Source organism: Acipenser ruthenus, chromosome 26 (genome assembly GCF_902713425.1).
Source record: "Acipenser ruthenus chromosome 26, fAciRut3.2 maternal haplotype, whole genome shotgun sequence".
Taxonomy (NCBI): domain Eukaryota; kingdom Metazoa; phylum Chordata; class Actinopteri; order Acipenseriformes; family Acipenseridae; genus Acipenser; species Acipenser ruthenus.
In genome coordinates, this window is record NC_081214.1 from 5,218,715 (window position 1) to 5,232,608 (window position 13,894).

Consider the following 13,894-nt stretch of genomic DNA (forward strand, 5'->3'; position numbering starts at 1 on the left):
ATTTTTTTCTTTTTTTTGCCTTCTCTTCAATGGTATCGTGCCTACGATTCATGTCCCTTTATTTACCATTTAATTCAGAGAGCAATGAAGTTTGTCCACATATTGTTTCTGAACTTTAAGGGTTAAATGAAAAATACAAGCGAGTCTTTCAACAGGAGGTGCACGAAGCCAAGCCCTGCTGCTTGAAAGCGACCGCATGCATGGAGTCGTTTAAACAGGTTGTATTTCTCATCTGCAGAAGGCAGTGCGCTCTGACAGAGAGAGCGAAGGCACCAAAGAGCGAGCTAGCTGACGTCACAAACCGGAAGCTAAAGCTTTTTTTTTGTATTTGTAAATTGAGATCAGTAAAACTAATGGTATGAGACATTTGCATGGAAAGTGTGGGTCTCAGGTCTGTGCGGGTTAAGTTAGCCGTTTGTCTTACCTGTTGTTGCAACAGGTATAGACATAAATAAACCGAACTGGGTCTTTGTATTGCCTTACTTTCGCAATGTGGGCTCCTGAAGAATTTGAAAAGCATTGGAAAAATGAATTCCCCGACGGGGAAGTTCCAAAGATGGACCTGAGTTCCATAGAAGATATTGAAAGAGAACTGGAAAAATGCAAAACCAACCTGAAAATATATCAACAGACCTTGTCAGAAGAGAAATTCAAAGTCATATACCTTCAGACGACTCTTGCCAGACACAAGAAGGCTTACGATAACCGGTGGGACTGCAGTGTGGAACTAAAGGAAAAGGTGGACGCAACGAACGACAAAGAAGCAACAGAGGAGAGCGGCGACAAAACGGGTGAAAAAACAGAAAAGGAGGACCAGAGATTAAATGAACACGACAGCACAGAAAGCGAAGAGCGTGGAGAAAACGTGACAGAAGAGAAGGGACGCACCAAGACCAGCAACAATGCAGCAGCAGGTAATCCCTACCGTGTCCCCTCGGGGTTCCGTTCGGTTCAAAGTGATGCTCCTCATCCGAACCCGACCGCCAGCAGTTCTGACCCGCACGGGCTGTATGCCACTGTGAATAAAACCAGTCATAGTAAGAACATCGCCAAACAAGAGAGCGCAGGGGAGGCAAGCGATCACGACTACGAAGACATCGATCTGAATGTGAATTTTGTCAAAAGTAACCTGATGACTCCTAAAATAAAACTCAGGGATACCCAGGTTTCTAATCCGCACAGGGCTGCGCTGAAGGTGTTCTGGGACAGCAGGAATTTTGACTCCAGCGATGATGGGAGGCTTTCCCCATCGGGCTGTCAGGACAAGTCGTTTGATCATCCCGACGGAGGGGGTAAGAAGTTACTGGCAGTGCCCCGCAGATCCCATCATCAGCACTCGAACCGCGGCTCCGGCTGCAGCACACCTGAGCGAGGTAGCGATGGGTATCTCAGTTCTGACCTGGAGGACTCGTCATCAGCAGGTAAGCAAAATACTACAAAAAATATAAATACAAAGTACAGCTGCCAGTCTTATCGTTTCGTGTTCAATACACTGCAAATGGATTTTAAAATGTTCAAATCCTTGTCGCCAGTGCTGGTTTTGATTTTCCCTTCAATCGCTTTGTGTCGATTAAAATAGCCTAAATTTCATATGACTGTGACAGCACAATGCAATTTCCGTTCATGAATCATGCATTTTGCAATACAGTCTCTTGTACATTTTTTATTTTTTTTTATTTTTGCATGACAGCATTATAACCATAGAGCACTTATGTGTTAATCACATGGACTGACATTTGCGATTGACAAATCATTTAAAACGTTGACTATTTGAATGCGGATGTGTTTATATAAGCCGTTCATTTCTTTGCACCTATGTCTTACTGGGATTGCTTCAGACTTTTGCTTTTACCGCACGGAGGTGTCAGATATGTACTTGTAAACGCATATAAGGCTGAAACATAGTTCACAGAAGCCTAATAAGCTGTTAAATGTTCTAGCTGGTTGATGAAGTCTAGCAAAAGATGCCTAAGAAATATTATTGCTTCTCTTATTACCGAAGAATCCAATACTACAAAGCAGTTAAGGGTCCTCAAAGGAACATAGAATTGAATGTGCCATTTTAATAGCATTTTTAGGTACATGTTGAATATTACAAGTTATTTTTAATCTAATTCAGATGTTTGGCATGCTGGACCATGTCTGTTTGGAGTGATGGGGTGGAAAGTTGGCTTAGGTGGAGGGGTGGCTGAATGAAATGTATACAAACTGGACTGTCAACCTTCAGATTGGGTGGAGTGCAGAGAAGGCTACAATGGAATGTGGTACATTAACGAGGAGCATGGTAGGACACGGCAGCTTTTAATGGCGCAAAAATCATTTGTAAAGGAAGACTTTTGATGATATTCTTTCTGTCGTGCCAGGGAGTCTTCTCTTTTCAGATATGTTTTGGCAGCCCGTATTCTGTTTAGTGTTTGCATTTGCATCAGATATAAAGCAGTTGTTTACACACATGAACCTTAGAGCAGTGGTTGCAGACAGTGATGCATAATATCTTCCTGGTGTATCCTGTTATTTTCCATGACAACCTTATTACTCCATTGAATAACAAACGGATTACTGGCATGTGTTGACCTTTTCCAGCAGTAATATGGTTATTTGTTTTATTCTAGACGGGGTAGATTACGTTGAAACTTCTGTGCTCCGAATATGCTGGTTGAAAGCTGGCTGTATTGGTTTTTGCTAATTCAACATTACTGTATATCCTGGTTTTCAGAGGGCTTGAAACTGACTCTGCTGTGGGAAAGACCCACAAGTATTCCTGAAATAGCCTTGCATTTATTAAAGCGGTTTCCTGAACTGTACCTGCTTTCATATCCCTTCTATTTTATGACGTGCTGTGTGTCAGACATGTTATGGTATTTATTGTACTTATTGAATAAAATGGTGGAAGTTCCAAGGAGTGTAATGTAACTTTAATTGCGGAATACTTCATGTAATTAATATAGAACTACATTTAAAATTCCCGTCCTATTCTGATAGCAGGCGCTTGGTTGGCAGGTGCTTCTGCATCTCAGAAATGATTACTCCATGGGCCATTCTGGTGAACAAACTCATAGATTTTCACCCATCTTCCATCTTGAGAAATGGTCACTATCCCTCCAGAACACATGGAGGCTGTGTGGTCCAGTGGTTAAAGAAAAGGGCTTGTAACCAGGAGGTCCCCGGTTCAAATCCCACCTCAGCCACTGACTCATTGTGTGACCCTAAGCAAGTCACTTAACCTCCTTGTGCTCCGTCTTTCGGGTGAGACGTAATTGTAAGTGACTCTGCAGCTGATGCATACTTCATACACCCTAGTCTCTGTAAGTCGCCTTGGATAAAGGCGTCTGCTAAATAAACATCATTGCCAGATATTAATAATGTACTTGTAACCCAAACCCTAACCCCTCCACTAATCACTAATTAGTAGTGCCATTGAGCCTGGTTGATGGATAGGGGGAGTGTAATTGTAAGAGATTTCAATTTGGTGGCCATTGTCGTAATTATTACATTAGGCTTTGGAGCTGTTTAAAATTCAAAGGGCTAAGTATGCTTCTTATTGGAGGCAAAAGGCTATTTTGTAGGAAATCCTAAAAATGAAATACTTGTTTTGTGTCTTTGGCTTAATAAATTGTGTACACAAAAAGCTTATTTACCACATTAAGTGCTGTATTTGTTCCCCCCCATAATGTTAACTTGGCAGCTAAATGATTGTCTAGATTTGTAATACTGTGTCTGGTTTTCAGAAATGATGCTCATTGCAATCAGCAGTGCACCGTGAAGCCACTAAGGTTTGATTTGTACACTACTGTACTGTATGATTAAAAGCACATTCCTCCCATGTGTGGTGTGGTTGCAGTTTGCTGTCAGGTGTTAGTTTTGGTACTTACATTGTTAAGCTTTCTGTGACTTCCTGCAGAATCTGCCCTCAAATCTTGTATCTCTGGAGAGCCACAGAACCCTGCATCTTGCTTACACTATGCAAAGTGTTTACCCAGTGTATAGCAAAGTGTTAAATACAGCAGGCAATAGACTCAAACTATTCTGGATGACCAGGTGAACCCTATACAGTGTTGCTAGTCCACCACCACTTCACTGAATGCTGTGTGTGAAGTTCAAAATCACACTGGTGCCATTATTGTCTACGAATAGATTAGTCTTTCCTCCGTGGCAGTCTGTCTGTCTTTGAGACTAGGTCTGACTTCAGCCTGGTATGTATGTAATAAACAGAAGTGCTTGTCTTGTGGCTATAGTGCTTGTTCTGGTTTATGGGAGTCAGACATGGTGGAAAGGGCAGCATGTCATATTGCCTTACCACTCTAGGGTTGCTAGGAGAACAGAACTCCTGGTTCCTAAATGTGAACGAGCTGCTATACAAGTTTATACAGATTCACCTAAAGTGACCACGGTAGGCTTAATGAAGCTACAATCCACATGGTTTTAAGAATGTTTTTGAATACAGATTGATATTCATGAAACTGTCAGACTGTTGTTGACTACTGGAACAGATTCATAAATACTGTGTCTGTGCACCACTGCAGGAAGTTTTAACTAGACAGAACAGCTGTGCTGTTAGAGGGTTTTTGGAATTCAATGAGTTGGGTTGACTGCTTTTTTTACCCAGCCCCATATGTAAACATATTTTCACATCACAAGGTGTGCACTGTGCAGTATTTAAATCCTAAACTATTTCATACGTACTAAATGCCGCTGTAGCTCCAGCTGTGTCTTTATTTATTTTTCTGTATCACATTTCTGCATCTTGTGCTTGGAATTTCTGTCTGCAATATACCGTATTCCTTCGAATTTAAGACGCCCTCGAATTTAAGACACGTCCCAAATCTCCCACCCTCAATTTGAGGAAAAAATAAAACAAAGATACAACCTCAGTTATGCATATGGAGGCAGTTTACGGTCGTCTGCTGTCACACAGAGCATTACCGTTATGTGCTGCTTCTCAATTCCAGTCGTGATTAATCACACCTGTTTGTGAACCACAGTATTTTTCCTTAGTCTCATTCCACACTCCAATACACTATAGTACAATGTGTTCTGGAGGGATACTGTTCCAAATTGCCAGCCTCTGATTCCTTAAGGGAAATCTGCAGTGGAGTCTGGTGTTCAGATGATCTCTGGAAGCTCTAGTAATTTGCACTGCCTTGGATACAGAAGCACATGCCAGCCAAGCATCGTCTGTCAGTGTCTGTCTTGCCCATCACGACTGAAAGTGCCCTGCGGCTTTAGTACTGCATATATTCCAGAATGCATGTTGGGGACGAATGTCCAGTGCTTAGGCAGGAGGAGATGTGAAGTGTGCCATGTGATTGAAATGAAAGCAACGGACATGCTGATAAAATATTGACAATGCATCATCAACTGTAAAATGGTATGCAAAGGTAAAGTCGCAATAAGGAACAGGGGCTTTAAACATGTGTACTACAAATGGCTGGTTATTCTAATGTATAGTCAAACTGTATCTAAAGCATAGCATAGCACTGAAGGTGTTAAAGAGGTTACTAAACCTGCTTGACTTCTTATTGCACAATTCCGTCTGTTTACTGTCTGCCATTCTATTGAAATCACTGATTTGGTATTATGAACAAATAAAGGACCACCAAAAACAATCCAAACCACAGAGGAACAGAAAGTAAAATACTGCCATTGTGTATATCTGCAGAGTTTGCAGCCTTATGAATAAGAGGAAGTTCTTAATTGTGATCTTCACAAGTTAGGCAGCAGCTTACCAAACTACCCTGCATGCAATCCACACTCCCAGCAGCTCTAAAACAATTCAAGCTCCAGTTTAACCCAGCCCTGTTTCATTTTAAACTAAATGCAATTGCTTGGTGCTCACTACATTACTTTATCGGTCAGCCTTCATTGCCCTTTTAGTATACATTTTACTTTTTTTAGTTCACCATGGTAGTTTCTTTTGAAACCTGCTTCCCACTACGTCACTCTGCGAGCCAAACAGATACTGGCTACTACTTGCTGCAGTAGGAGGTTATTATTAGGTATATCTTTCATTTCAACTTTACTTTTTCATCTGAGAACGGCTCAAAGGCTTTTATTATTTGCAGTAGAGTAACATTTTTACTGCAGCCCCATTCCATCATCATGTTTCTATGACACCACTAAGCCCTGTGAGCTATTGGATATTGTCTGTGGCTGCCGTGCCTTGGGTGAGGCGTTAGGTGGAGATTCACTGCATAGCATTAACCATTTCCTCTGTGTTTATGTAGTCTTGATGGAAATCCAAAAGATGCATAGAAATACAGTATGATTCCCCATCGAATACATTAAACTACATTACAGTAGCAATGAAACAAAGCAGTTTTAAGTCTGGGATACGAATCAAGTGCTCTTCTCTGCTTATAACTCACCTATGCTTTTGAATGTTGTATTTGAATGTAAACAATAACCCACAGCTTCCTTCGCATAAACAAACAAGTGAGGCAGAACTTGTTTGTGAAAATTAACGGTACTGAAAAAATCAACCGGTATTTGATTCCCTAAAACTGCTTCCCCATGACTGATTAATATCTGCTCATATCCTTTAATGCTAGAAGCCCCATTTTACATAATATACATTGAATTGCTTGCTGTAAGCATAGATAGTGACTATTTGTACTGTACATAGTTTAAAATGCTGTGTCCTTAATCACTAAAAATGGACTGTATCTAGTTTTGACAATACTGTGTGTGAGCATGAGAGCCCATTTTAACTGCTGCAACCTGCTTACCTTGATTGTAGTAGTGGCAATTGCTTCTGACTGATTATAATCTTTTATCATCTTTGCCATTCTGACTTCATGCCAATAAATCATTTCTGTTGAACTCACAACGCTTTAACTCGCAAGTAATTTCAAAGCCTGTTCTTATGAATAAAATACAATTTCATATTAAGAAAACCGCTGTACAAGAACAGTCCAAAAACTGTATTGTATTCATAAAAATCGAGTTAAAGATTTGTGAACAAGGCCCAATGATGTGTAATGATATAGCAACAAAAAGGCTGAAATGATGTGAACACCAAAGGAGAATTGAATCCCAGCTATTAATAGATAAGAGGAGAATAGCGAGCCATGCTGCACCTGAACTCAGTGTAGTGGTGACAGAGCCTTTACCGGAAACTGTGCTGTACATGGTTTCTTAGGGCCTTCTGTGGTCTGTGGATTCTCTGTACTCCTCATCCTTCCTGTCAAGCATGCTGTGAAGCTTGCTCTAAATTGACATTTAGCTGTCCTGAGAATTTACAGTCACACAATTGACCAGCTTCCGGAGTTGTTTGAAATAGTAAAATTTAAAAAAGGTTTAATAGTTTAGGTGGCACTAAAATGTGTTCTGGTGGCCTGATAATATATGCATCCCTGAGTAAACAAAAAAAAAGTAAATGTGCATTAGAATTAATAGACAAGAAACGTGGGAACATTAGAATCTAATTACAGGAAGAAGAAGCAGAGCAAGGGTGTCCAATCCCAGTCCTGGAGGGCTATTCCACTCCAGGTTTTACAGCTAAAATGAGATCATGAACTACTTCAGGGTTAATTGGTTCGATTAAACAATTTAGAACAGGGTTAGAACAAAGACCAGGAGTGGAAGAGACAACTTATTTTAGAAGTGAACCCTATATTTCATGTTGTGATCCCTAAACTACAAGGATTGTCAAAATGATGTCATCACTGTGTCTAGTTCAGTAATTGAGAGCTTAGTTGAAATGAAAACCTGCAGACACAGGGGGTCCCCAGGACCAGGGTTGGGAAACACTGCTGTACCGTACCGTACTCTATCCACACTACCAAAACATGGTGGGAATAATGAAGTATTCTACATAGGGGAGATGTGTGATCATATGTAGATCCACTGCTGCTTAGTTCAATAGAACAAACCTATTCACCTTCATGAGTCCTTTAATAAATCGTCTATTAATAATATGCTGTTTTTGTTGTAAAAGTGTTTTTTCCCTAGTTTTGAAATGGATGATTATGGCAACCTTTGCACAGACACAACATCACCACAATAGAGAAGTGAGTTGACATTTGCCATTGAGAGTGAAATATTGCTGAAAGAACAAAAAAAAAGTATTCTGAACTGCGATATTTGAGATTCAGTTAGTTTCTTGTGTACTGTCCGCCTGTTGTTTCTCAGATTGCAAACCCTAGTGGCCTCTTTAAGTGCTGTGCTAACATTTACATTGAGAGAATACATCTGTGATTTGGAAGTGAAACAATGAAGTAAACTGTGATGAAAATTCTAGCAACTGGAACACAGTGAAAAGACCTTGTTGGTTTTAATAGTCCACATACTAGGACAACCACACCATGACTTTTGTCTCAGTTGGGAGTGACAGAACTCCTTTAAGAAGGAGTTGGAGGGTTGTACAGGCCTTGCACAGGTTAGGGATGCTGGTGTTCTCGTTTCTGCAAATGCAGAGTCTGCAGCAGTTTTGAGTGGTTCAGCAGGTCATGCCTCACCCTGCCTTTTCTGTGGTCTGGCATATCAACAGCCCAGGTTACAAATGCAATGCTCAGCAGCCACACACTCACGGTGGTTGTTACATTCTGCCTCTGCTGGCATCTTCCATTAACAAAGAGGAGAGCAAGTGCCAGAACAAAGTTTTGTGCAGACCAGGAGAAGTTTTTAAATAGGCAATAAATTCCTGTTGATAGCCTTTTAAAAGCTTGCATGCATTATTGGCAGCGTGACATTTAAACATGCCGTTTGTGGTTTTCAAATGGCTTGAGATGCCCCTGTAATGCTGGTACAGGCTTTTAAGTGTGATTGAAATCAGACAACAACCTGAAGACAAACTGTTTGCAGCCTAATAAAGGCAAGTTCCGATGCTGTAAAACAGCATGGGATTGGATGTACTGCAAATGCAGAGGGACATTGAACCTAGATTTTGATTGGATGTACTGCAAATGCAGAGGGACATTGAACCTGGATTTTGATTGGATGTATTGCAAATGCAGAGGGACATTGAACCTGGATTTTGATTGGATGTACTGCAAATGCAGAGGGACATTGAACCTGGATTTTGATTGGATGTACTGCAAATGAGGACATGAACATGGATTTTCTTAGCTTTCCAAAAAAAATTAAAAAAAAAAAAACTTTGGTTGGAACTGAATCAGGTCCAATTTAAATTTTGTTAACATTTTTTTTTTAATTTTAATAATAAATAATTATCTTTCCCTCGTACATTACGCTCCTAATAGTATACTCACAATGAACATTTTATGTCCTTTTGCGTGAGTTGCATAGAAAGTTTTAAATATAATAATGCAGTGTGTTTTAAACACATTTTAATTTATCACTAGACCCTGTGAATGGCACAGCTAGTTGGTTTGTTAAAACAGCAGCCCCTGCTGATCAGAATTTCAATTGCCGGTGAGGATTTTGCTAAACTATGCTACAGTAGTGATGCCTGGTAAATTTGTGTGTGTGTGCGATTTGGTGTGTAATGACTGAAATAAATAAACACATTCTAGTCTACTGAACAGTTTCTCTCCTTTCTTTAATTGGTAGTTTGACGAGCTGTCGTGTTTATTTTTTACTCCTGAGTGAGTTGATACTCTTCCATGGTACAGCGTATACTTTTGTTTTCCAGCTAATTCAAAATGAACAAATATTTAAATATTTATTTAAATTTTGAAAGAATATTCAAACTCGAAAAACCCATGTTTTTAATTCTACTCTAACTCGATTGGCATTTAGACTGTTACATTTCCAACTGACTCCCACGTTAGCAAACCCCCCTGGGGGAAGATAAGCCTGAATGGAACTATTCAGTAACACTGTGAAAGCAGGAGCCCCTCAGACGATAGAAAGAAGGTCTATGTGTTGGCAGTTCAGAATTGAGTGTTCAGTGTCGCAGAGTCACTAAGGGAAAGGAACAGTATATTAGTCATTACAGGGATGTTCTGTATTGTCTTTCTCTGCAGTGTCTCACAATTGAACCACAGACGCATCTGAGGTGTAGACATGAGCTAAGGATAATGTAGGAGGCTTTGTGTGACTGAATGGAGAGGATTTATATGGTACTGCCACCCTATTGGTGATTAAAATGGACCTTCCTATGTAACAGGAGATTAACACCATAGGCATACCTGTACACACATGCCAGCACACACATTAACACATACTCACGCACACTGACACACACTCATGCAGTGTTTAAAATAAGCCATCCGTTGCATTGCAGTTTGAGACTTTCACGGTTTCACTTTTTTTTTAATTCTTTATAATTCCCCAGTTCTGTCTTTTCACGTCAGTGTGTGACTAAGAGGTGGGAAGTATAGCGGTTGATGCACTAGTTCTTTCCACATTATTTTAAATACAGAGTGTGTGAAAAAGCCCCCCGTAGCATGAAGGGCAATGTCATCACCCTCAGCGTTCCAGGGGACTGACTAATGTGTTGACTGTTCAGCAGGTGGCTACTGTCCTGACCGCACCAAAAAGGTTTAGAGGAAAGATTTAAAAATATGTCCTACTGAGATTACCATACATTTACTGTAATGTAATGTCACAAAAAACAACTTTACACTGTACTATGGGAATTGCAGAGAAGTGCTAACCAAAATCCATTATGGATCTCCATCAGCGTCAGCAGCATTATCAATGGTTCCTGTGTCTTTTATGTTGAAGGTAGTTTGATTCTTTGCTTTAGTTCACAATGTCCTGGAGGTACAGACAATAGTTAAGATAAAAGCAAACTGCTTCTCCCTGGTATATTCCAAACTGATACAAAGAGATAGCCAAACGATCTTCGAGTGGAAAAGGGGTACCAGTAATATTGCTTGTGCTCAGAGGTAAGGAAATGGCTAGCGCTCCTTTTGAAGAAGCTTTGGTGGTAAACTTTGCAATGCTGCTGACAGACAGTGGGCCCTGTTTTCAGTTCATCTGAGCTCTTTTGAAATGCTACTCTGGCGAGTGCAGTTGTCGCAGAGTGTAATGTGCTCGCTCTGTCCCATTGTTCTGTCACAGTGGCATTCTCTGCAGCAATCGAAAGATAATTTATTCCCCCGCTGTGCTGCTTTATATTAGAAAAGTCACGACTGGCTTTTTAAAATTCATGCTGTTTTTAGTGTAAGTATTCTTGAAAAGCAATCGTGACCATGCTGCTGTATTATTAAAAAAGAAAACACCTTCTTTCTTTTATTGGGATATTGTTCAGTTTTCTATTGTATGTGCAGCTACTGTAATTAGTTTGTCGTGTAGGGCTCTGTCTGTAAATTACATTTGAATTATCTTAATGATAGAGACAGGTTTATGTACATCACTGGAGTTAAAACAAGTAATAACACCTTAAAATGTGTTAGTTACTAAATTATAATTTCAGAAATGACATCTAGAATTTTCAATAAAGCTTTTTCTAAAATAACATTATGTAGATTATAGCTGAGAAAAACTGGTGTTATAAATGGTAAATACCACTGAATGGCCACTAAGGGGCGCCGTAGTGCTCTGTATTGAATGTTAATGATCTGCCTGGTTTTGTGAAACATACCATCTTTCATTTGAAATAGGGACTTGGTATTCTAAATTTTTAATTCAGTTATGACATTTGCAGTAATAATGCATACAGTGATAAATGTAATTCAAATATATATATGTATATATATATATATATATATATATATAGATATAGATATAGATATAGATATAGATATATATGCATAGAGTTGTTATATATAAGTATAACAAATACAAGCAAACGTATCTATTTTATTGCAGTGAAAGTTGTTTGGGACACCAGTATGTATAACCGCAAATGAAGTTTGATTATTTTGATTACTTATACGATATAGCATTCCATAGCCACAGCTTTTGTTGTTGCCATACTTTTCTCAAGGGAGCATGTGCCTGAAAGCAAACCGCGAAGGCATTGGTTTCTGTCACATGGTCTCTTGTTCGGTTTGTTTCCGTTCGAATAGCATCATGTTGATCAGTACAGCACATGCTGGGGTGGGGGGGGGGGGGGGGGGTGTTCAATTAACAGTGAGGCTGATTGAAAATCAAGCCCTGTCTAAATCATTTCACTAAGGCTCTGTGTACCAAGGCTACGACAATCAAAGAACTAACAGTGTATGGGAGTCTCTTTAGTGTATTTCTGTCTGTAGTCGTATATAGCGCCTGGGAGGATCTTATGTTATTGATTTAAACAACGTATTTAGACACCACTAAGTCCCATAAATGTGCAGACTGTCTTCCTGTAAAAACCATGATATTATATATTTTCTGTGTACCATATAGGTCTACCATAAATTAATTGAAGACACATCTTTACTGCTGAGCATTTTCCCTTTTATTAATATATTTATAATTAAATATCTTACAGGGTTTTTTTGCAGGCACTTTTTAAAGACACAATCTATGCTACCTAAAGTGATTTAAGGATGCATTTTCTTGATTTATATCATTTGTGGTCAACTGTGTAACAAACCTGAAATTTCATACACTTCCTAATTTGTATTCCTTTGTCTTGGCCTTGTGTGTCTCATCAGATGGATCTGAAAGACAGCAAGATGCCTGAGCTCCTCATTAAATACTGTGTGAAGCATAACATTTAAATGGTATGTGTCTGCAGAAGCAGCTTATAGCACTGGGTAAAGCTTTTGGTCTACATACAAATAGGTATAAAAATGTGTTCTGTTCAGTGAAGATGGAAGTATAATAACATTTCTGCGTTAGATTTTCCCCCATATATTTTAATGAAGAATACATACTGTGTGTAACTGAGAGAAGTTTCCATAGATAAGCCCTCTGAAAGTATAGTAGTCAGTGCAGAAAATGTGTGTCTGTGTAATGTTACAATGGAAATCATAAGTGTAATGAGGTCTGCTATTCAGTGTCTGAAGAATTAGAGAGTACTTCATGCATGCAACGTCTGACCTCAGTAGGTCAAAGTTATTTCAGACTGTGCGAAGCATCAACACGCACACACACATATGCACATACACACAGACACACGCAGACACATCCACAGCCTCATGCATGCACATACACACTGGCAGACAGCGAGGCCACACTCAGGTCTCTCTGTATCTGCCTGAGGTGGGAGCACTGGTTTTGTGAGATACAGCAGTAATACCACAGTGCTTTTATAAGATGATGAAGATGAATAAAGGCTCTCTGCTCGTAGCCAACTCTCAAGGCTACTGAATTGTAAGGGATTTGTACACTGGATGACATGTTTTAATAAAAACTAGACAATAATGAATTCTTGATGTTGATAAAGAAAAGAGAAGAGTTTCTTGAATTGAGAACGAGGGAAGACTAGAAAGGCTAGTGTCTTCGGGCGATGAGGGATACATGCTTCAACGGAGATACGACATAATTGGGTTGATGTGACCCACAGATTGCCTTGTAGTGCACTCTGGCTTTCCTTCACTGGCTGAATTAGGGAACGGAACAAATTCTGATCAGTTTAAACTCCTTCTGATAAAACAGGTGTTGTGCAACATGGTTCCGATGCATTGTTATCTTGACTGTAAGTATTGTTCTGTGATGAATTCTTGTGCTGTTATCTGCTGTGGTAACGCAGAGCAGTACTAAGCGGTCCTTTTGAGGAAATCAACATTAAGTGGTTCTGAATGCAATGGCTGGGATCTTTACTGAGGTCTGTGAAGGACAGCGATGTAGGATTAAATTAACTGTATCGGCGTACTCGAATAGTCCCTGGAGCCATGGGGGGTCGTTGCTTATCATTGCTTCAAAGCTGGGTTCCATAGTTACAACAATGAGCAATTAATATTGCATCAGAACATCTAATTTTGGTGTACAATCTGAGGCTTAGGGTCAGGTAGTTGAAACTAGGTTTAAAAGGAAACTTTTATACAGCACTTAACCACAGATTCACAGCAATACGATTTAAGCATATTTGAATTACCAGTATGTATGTTTGTATATA

At 39.6% G+C, this 13,894-nt stretch overlaps 1 protein-coding gene across 1 annotated transcript in view; it reads left to right on the top strand.

The window, feature by feature from the left end:
* Positions 1-263: 263 nt before the first annotated feature.
* LOC117430827 (active breakpoint cluster region-related protein-like) overlaps positions 264-13,894 on the top strand; it is a 130,292-nt gene continuing 116,661 nt past the window's right edge. The window contains exon 1 of the mRNA XM_059001012.1: positions 264-1,421. Within this exon, the coding sequence (XP_058856995.1) occupies positions 491-1,421 (931 nt within the window). The 5' untranslated portion in view covers positions 264-490. The remainder of the gene's footprint in view (positions 1,422-13,894) is intronic.